The sequence below is a fragment of the Thunnus maccoyii genome, chromosome 18 (genome assembly GCF_910596095.1).
Source record: "Thunnus maccoyii chromosome 18, fThuMac1.1, whole genome shotgun sequence".
NCBI lineage: Eukaryota > Metazoa > Chordata > Actinopteri > Scombriformes > Scombridae > Thunnus > Thunnus maccoyii.
The window spans coordinates 2,955,289-2,962,659 of record NC_056550.1 but is presented as its reverse complement, the minus strand read 5'-3'; the positions used below and the strand labels follow the sequence as shown (position 1 = coordinate 2,962,659).

General features: G+C 42.1%; 1 protein-coding gene across 1 annotated transcript; it reads right to left on the bottom strand.

Annotated features, from left to right (window-relative positions):
* Positions 1-1,810: 1,810 nt before the first annotated feature.
* On the bottom strand, positions 1,811-6,783 carry LOC121884920 (homeobox protein Hox-D9b-like). Its single transcript, XM_042394024.1, has 2 exons — positions 5,704-6,783; positions 1,811-2,574 (listed from the first exon to the last, which is right to left on the bottom strand). The coding sequence occupies exons 1-2, from the start codon at positions 6,539-6,541 to the stop codon at positions 2,276-2,278; spliced, it is 1,137 nt and encodes a 378-aa protein (XP_042249958.1). The 5' UTR covers positions 6,542-6,783; the 3' UTR covers positions 1,811-2,275.
* Positions 6,784-7,371: the final 588 nt, after the last annotated feature.

The window sequence follows — 7,371 nt, the reverse complement described above, 5'->3', positions numbered from 1 at the left end:
TACATATACCTGTGCACTCTTTGATCTGTTGACCACGCAGTACATAAAGGATGATGAAATATGTCTGTGTCTGTTTTTTATCTTTGCCTCTCGCTGTCTGAAGGAAAAATCTGACACCATCTGTATGTTGCGTCTAAGCGAACAGGAAGTGGAACTCGTCAAAATTCAGAAATAGAAAATAGAAAGCTCTCACAGGAAATATTAAAACATTACAGAAGAACCACTGAAATGTTTCCCACAGTTCAGACTGAACTGGGAAACAAAACTACAAATCTCAGGAATTCTGATCCCCAGTGGTATAAATATATGATATCTGGATACTCAATACTGGTAGTGCTGCTAATGTTATAACTACTAGTGATTCATTTAATACTACCACAACAACAGTAACAGTAACGGGACTACTCGTACCACGCTGTCCTTTCTATTCCTTGTGTTTTCACATGCGTTCAGCAGAGAAAGGCCACAGTAGAATAAGCCTTTACTCTTACATAATGCAACTAAAGGTAAGTCACAGCTCCCTGATAACATTACTGTCTGACTGAGTCTGGCAGAGAGGAAAACAGATTACATTTTTAAAGAAAGCTTCCACCTCCTCTACATATTTCATGTGTTATTCAATATAAAAAAAAACAAACTCTTGGAAAAGTCTTATGTTCATTTAATTTAAGGAGAAGAGATAAACCTGATTGTTTTGACTGGTTGTGTGTCACAGCTGCACCATCTCCAACGTGCAGGCTGGTTTATTTTGGGTCAAATTACAGCTGCCGATTTTGACTTTGGAAAGACAGGAGATGACAACCATAGAGGCAAGCTAGATGTATAATTATAATATATCATAATTATGGAATTCCAGTGTGTTTTAGAGAAGAAACACCTAGTATTATGGTGAACATGATAGGAAATACCACCACACCACAAATCAAAAATTATTATTAAGTGGAATTATGAAATTATTGCCATTAAAGTCACTGTTCCTAACACGTCAAGTGTGTAACAGTAGAAAATCAAAGCACTTTATTAAAACAGTGTGTTATGGTAAGAAACAAGAGACAGGAGAGCAGCTTTACACAGTTACACAAAAAGGAAATATTCTTCTCAAAAACACACAAATTACAAATATGGAAATTTTAGGTAATTTTCACTGAAAAGCTAAAGACATTGCTTGCATCGATGTCATCTCTGTAATTTTTTGGGGGGAAATTGTGTGTTTTAAAAACCTGGTTGGGTTTACATTCTACAATTAAAAAACTCACACATGCAGGGTCTTTTCTCAGCAGATTAAAATAATAAATAAATATATAAAGACCGATCATTTCTTCAGACATTAATTAGATGTTCATGTTGGGAAGTAAAATTTGCAAAAACAGTTAACAGGATAAATAAAACATAAAAAAAAAAAATCCACTAAAACAAATTTAGAGATCTTATTTTTGGCATCTGAGAGTGGTGAGGCTTATGTTGTGACCTCAGTATTTCTATAATCCAGGCTGCAGCCCCGGTTCATTCACATCCTTCCCGACTTGGAAAAAAAATGAGTGAGAGTGCTACAAATAAAAAGTGATCATTACAAATCAGCTTCATCAAGTTGTAAACAGTCTGTGGCCTTTTACTTAACAACTTCCTGTCATTATGCACAGAAAAAAGGCACACACTCACCATTAGATGAAGACAGGCAGACTGAGTCCAAGTTGCCTGGATGAGAAACGAAAATAAAATGTAATTTAATTTAATATAAAAGGCCTTGTGTTTGTATTTGAAAAAAAAAAAGTGGACAGACGAGCTGGAACTTGTAAAAGCCGTCAAAACAACTAGACAATGTCCCCCCCCCCCCCCCCCCCAATATATCCAGCCTACTTCCCTCTGAAGCCTCTCCTCTTCCTTTGAGGTGTCGGAGGACTTTAAAACGGAAAGCTTCGCCAGTTTGTGTGCGGGTCATGTGCTCAGCCTTGAATCCTCCAGTGGCCGCCACATCTCAGGCCAATGCACGCGCCCAATTTAGATGCTTTCTTTTTTTCTGGTTCAACGTGGAAAGAAAAAGATCCGCCAAAAAGTCCAGCACACAACAAACAACATGAGCACCTTATCATCTGGAAGTTAATTAGGTGGTATATATGTATGCGTCCAAAGTTTGAAAGGTTTGTAGAACTGTAGCAGACCTTGTATGCTCAGTTTAAAAAAAAGGTTCACACCTCCTCTTCCTCATCCCCTTGTGTTTCCCAGCTTTATATAATCCGAGCTGGAAGGTGTCTAGCTCCTCTCCTGCATCAGTCCATCAGGTGCTGAGGTGATGCCGCGCGGCCCCGCAGCTCCGGTTGTGCAGCTCCTTCTTCATCTTCATCCTCCGGTTCTGGAACCAAATCTTTACCTGGCGGTCAGTCAGGTCAAGGCTCCTGCTGATCTCCAGGCGGCGCTGTCTGGTTAGGTACATGTTGAACAGGAACTCTTTCTCCAGCTCCAGGGTCTGCTGCTTGGTGTAAGGACAGCGCTTCTTTCTGTCGGCTCTGGCCGACAGCCAGGCGCCGACTGCCGGGCAATCCGCCGCCGGGACCGGGCGCCTCTGACCGAGCTCATCTGGAGAGAATCAGAGGGAGACAGACAACAGTCACATCTTGATATATTATAATTCACCTTCAACTATTGAAATGACTTCTTTTAAAGGAAAGAAGACAATGTTGTTATTAAAGGAAACTGACAAACACAATCCTGCCATCCAACTTCTTCATAAAATAGAGAAAATATTTTTATTAATTTGCATTTGATTTTTTGGGTGAAGAGCAAAATACAAAAAACATAAAATCATTTAAATAATCATAAAATCTAAAGAATGAATGTGTGTGTGTGTGTGTGTGTGTGTGTGTGTGTGTGTGTGTGTGTGTGTGTTTTAAATAAAGATGGAACTCTGTAATGTTACATTTTATTTTTGGTATTTTTATTTAGGTAGCAATGTACTACAGTTGGACAGTTACACGCTGAAGAACTACAGGTCAGACACTTTTCCCTACTTTCATTATTTCGGGAATGTCGTGTTGACACGTCACTCTCTCAGCACATGCCACTATTCTGGAGTATGTTTTTATTGAGGAAGGCTGTCAGGATGTGAAGCCTAGAGAGTTTGTTTCATTTGCAAACTAAACTATGTATGACGTGGTGGAAGCATAACTACACACAACACATGGACTCTTCCATGTTCAAATATTACGAACAAGGATTCTGAAGGCTTGAAACTCGTCACCATAAGAGATAAAACGATCAATTGTATTTAGTAAGTTTACCCGTAAATGAGTAAATAATACAATTTTTATTTGCATTATTAGCCTAAATATTTCCTCCATAATTAGAGCTAATTACTATTAATAATAAACGATGTCAACACTAAATGTACAATTCTATATTATTATTATTATTATCATTACAATGGCTATTACAGCATGTTAGGACGTCATGACTGATGTCCAATCAGATAATAAACATTTACAACTGTGGTAAAATATTTATACATTTCAATGTTAAGAGATATCAGAACTACAACAAACAAACAAACAAAAGGAAAAGTCTTTAAAAAATGAAATTAATAAATCATTTCATTTTAGAAACATCCTGTAATAATATGCACAAATTGATGTACACGCACTTCTTCATTTTCCAAAATGATTTTGTCATTTTAATCTTGAGAGTGAACTAAAGCAGTTTTGTGTGTATACGGTGGAATAATTAAAATTGCATTTTGATGCATGAAAGAGTCCCACAGCTAGATACAGCCATGACGTCACCCTGGAGGATATTTTCACACACCTCTCTGCGCACTTTTAGCTTTCTTGTAAATTACAGGTTATTTGTCTCTGTGCACAGTGCGCTATGTTTCAGTTTTTTATTTAAGCCGCTTTGGTACAAAACGCAGTTTCATACATCTACGCGTCGCCATATTTAGGCAGGAAAATCCTCCCGCCTCTTTATCTTTCTTGAAATCCTCCTGCATATCAGAGCTGAGAGGAGCAGCGGGTAGCAGCCTTCAGCCAATATTAAAAATGAATTTACGTTTCTTTGTATGTTGACAGGCTCTGGCCGCTTTAAACCTAAACCTATGGTTTAATAATAATAATTTACGATGACAACCTTCCCATCCCACTAAGTAGATGTGATTTCACCTTGGTATCACTGCTTTCTCTCTCAGATCAAACAGATATAAGCTATATTAAAGAATGCATAAATAACTCTGCGATATGCAGCAGAAACGATCATACGCAGGTGATTTATAACACTCCATCATACCAAGGCTTCTGCTTATTGAGTCTCATTTAGCCATTTTAAAAATATGTATATTGATCAAACCTTTCTCGTTGCTTATTATGGGATGGTGGTCACAGTGCTGCATGCAGAGGGGAAAAAACTAAAATTTTCCTTTTGCTTCGTGTTTTTTCTAATGGTTCTGACTCAGAGCAGCTGCAAGATTCTGCCAACTGATAAATGTTGGGTTAACACAGAATTTTGATATTTAAAAAAAAAAAACATCCTAAGCACGTCTCTGTCCTGACTGAGGGAAATGCTTTCAGTTTGATCCTCAAAGTAGTTTTTACAGCAGAGTTGTGGGACACAGTCTGCCTACTTTCCCTTCAAATATAAAATAAGCAGCTAAAAAGCAGTAATACTGGCTTATCTTTTCACTTATCAAATAGGAAACACATAAAATGTGGTTTCTTTTTATCTGTAGGTCAAGAGGCCAAATTGTTGTTAACCTGCAATTTGTGTGCTCGACAAAACACTGACTGGGCCAAAGCAAAAATAAATACACAGATTTTCTATCAACGTGATATTTGGACGTTCAGGTGGAAAACTGTAGCTTGTTCAGTCAAAAGGAATAATTAAAAATGTATTAAATACTTTGCTCTGGAGGAAATACAAGTAAGGAGGAATTATGCATGTCTGTGCGTTTTTGTTTCTTTTGCTAACTGGAAGTAGCTGTAATGTGCTTATGACTGCATTTTAATTATTTATTTAGTCTAGATCCATATTTATTCACTTTAAAGCCTCTTATTGTTTTATCTCCATCAAGTCCTTCATATTACTGATCATTTAATCATTTCCTAAGTCATCCATTGCCTTTTTTTAAAAGGTAAAGTCCATATACAGCTTTTTTTTTTTTTTTTTCTGAGACACGCAGGCGTTTGGTTTGTGTTAGAGTGTGTCTGGCACCACAGCAGGCCCAGCCGAGCCCTTCCTGTCCGGCTGCTGGACGGGAAGAGGGCAATTTAACCCTGGTGGAGCAATAAATTCATTTCAGGGAGAGTAGTGGGGGGCAAAATGACTCTCTTTGTCTGTAAGGGCCGGCCATAAAACGAAATAAAAGAAGTCAGAGAGACAGTGTGAGGCAGACAGGAAAGAGAGACAGAGGAGTCACCTTGTCTCGCCTCCAGACCAAACACCCCCCCCCTCCCCCCCTCCCCACCACATCCCCCCACCACCCCCCCAATCAATCCTTTCTTCTTCTACCCATCCCGAACACCCCTGCTCTCTCCTGAGCTGATACCCCGCTTCTTTCCTTCTTTCTATCTTCCTTCATCCGTTCGTCTTTTATTGTCTTCCCTCTCTGCTTTCATCACTCCTTATCTCTTCTTTCTCTTCCTCTCTCACTCTTCGAAGTCACATTTCTTTCTCTGCCCATCCTGTCATCCTCTTTCCTTCTCCTCCGTCTATCAACCATACCTTGTGTTTGTGGTCCCGGTACCGTCCGCTCTTCCCCTATCAGGCCTTCCTCCTCCTCGCCGCTGCTGCAGCTGACCCTGCGGCTGTTTTGGACCGGAACCGAATTACATCTTTCGTCAGTCCTTTCCATTAAGTCATCTTGACCTCTGTCACGGGGCATCAGCATCGCTCCTCTTCCTCCTACCTCCTCTTCTACGTCAGTGATCAGCCGGCTGCCGTCATCCTCAGAATCCAACGGTAACGGGTCGCTCTCATCCAGGAGGAAGCTCGGAGGATATGAGGTCTGCAGATGGCGCGAGGTCTCCACCGGAGGGAAGTTGTGCACGGGGTGCGGTAGCAATGAGAGAGTTCCTCTTTGGCTATCACCACCGTCACCACAGATCCGGTTATGATGGAGTGCAAAGCTGCTCTGGTGGATTTTAAACGTATCCGGTGTGCCGCTGTTACTGTGACGCTGAGCAGATTCCAGTCCCGAAACCGAGCTCGCACCAGACGCACCCTGGAAGAAGCATCCGTGATGACCGTGAAGATGATGACTCGGTGACTCAGTTGTCAGGCTGCTAAAACCGGGCATGTGTCCGGTTGCAGGCGGCGGTCTGGACCTGAGCTGCCGGTTCGGTTCCTGAGTGACGTGGGAAGAGGAGGAGGATGTGACGGAGGAGGGGGGCTCGTTTTTGTTTGAATGCTGCGAGCAGTAAACACGTGCGCTGCGCTTATCCATAACCGGGAACCTACCTAGGTGCGTCTTGCACCATTCGGTACCGAAGCCTTGGTGGAGGCTCTGCGGTAACGGCTGCATCTCGAGCCCACCTGGCGGCGGCTGACACTGAGGTGACATCGGGGTTGTAGCTCGTGTTGCTGTTGCTCCTGACGCATCATCCTCCCCGCCGTCTGCTGCGCACACCTACTCTCACATGGTAACGGACACGGCAGCCCCGTTTTTTAGCCACTTTGGAGTCTTTAGTTTGCGGGGCAGATGAGAAGGGACATAATGGGGCAACAGCCGTCCATTAAAGAGTTAATGGAGACGCATGGTAACTGCTTGAGTTGCGCTCTGACATTGCTGGGAAAACATTTGGAAGGAGGAGGTGAAGGGGGCTAGGGAGGGGAGGGGGGTGATGTCCTGGGCTGATGGGTGTAGTGACAGAGTTTGGCTGGAAACGCTTCCTGTTAGTCGGCCAATGGCAGTCTGGGGTTCACGGGCAGGCCACGCCCCAAAGTCTGTCTGCTATTTTCCTTCTTTCTTCTTTATAATGGGACATCGACTGCAGGCTCCATTAAAACGCTCTCTGTCCATATTTCACCGCTGCTTCAAATGAGAACCTCGCGTGTTTCGGAGCCTGAAAGCGGGCAGGAGGCCGAGACAGAGGCGGCCTGATCCTTAAGCTGCATCCAATTACAGTCCAGTTTTATGCAGCAGCCCGCTGTGGAATTTCCCTTCCGATTAGGCCCGTACATTGCTCTAAGACAGCGGATGCTCTATGAAGTATTGTTATGTTCCTGAGGAATGCAGCACAGCGCACAGGATGGATCCTGGTGAAAAGTTTAGGATGTAATCTAAAGAGAAGTGAAAGTGGTTGCTGATGTAACTACAAAAGAAAAGACTGGTTTTGTTTTAAAAAATGTTGAGATCAAAGTTGAACAGAACTGCAGAAGTGAAACAAGTAA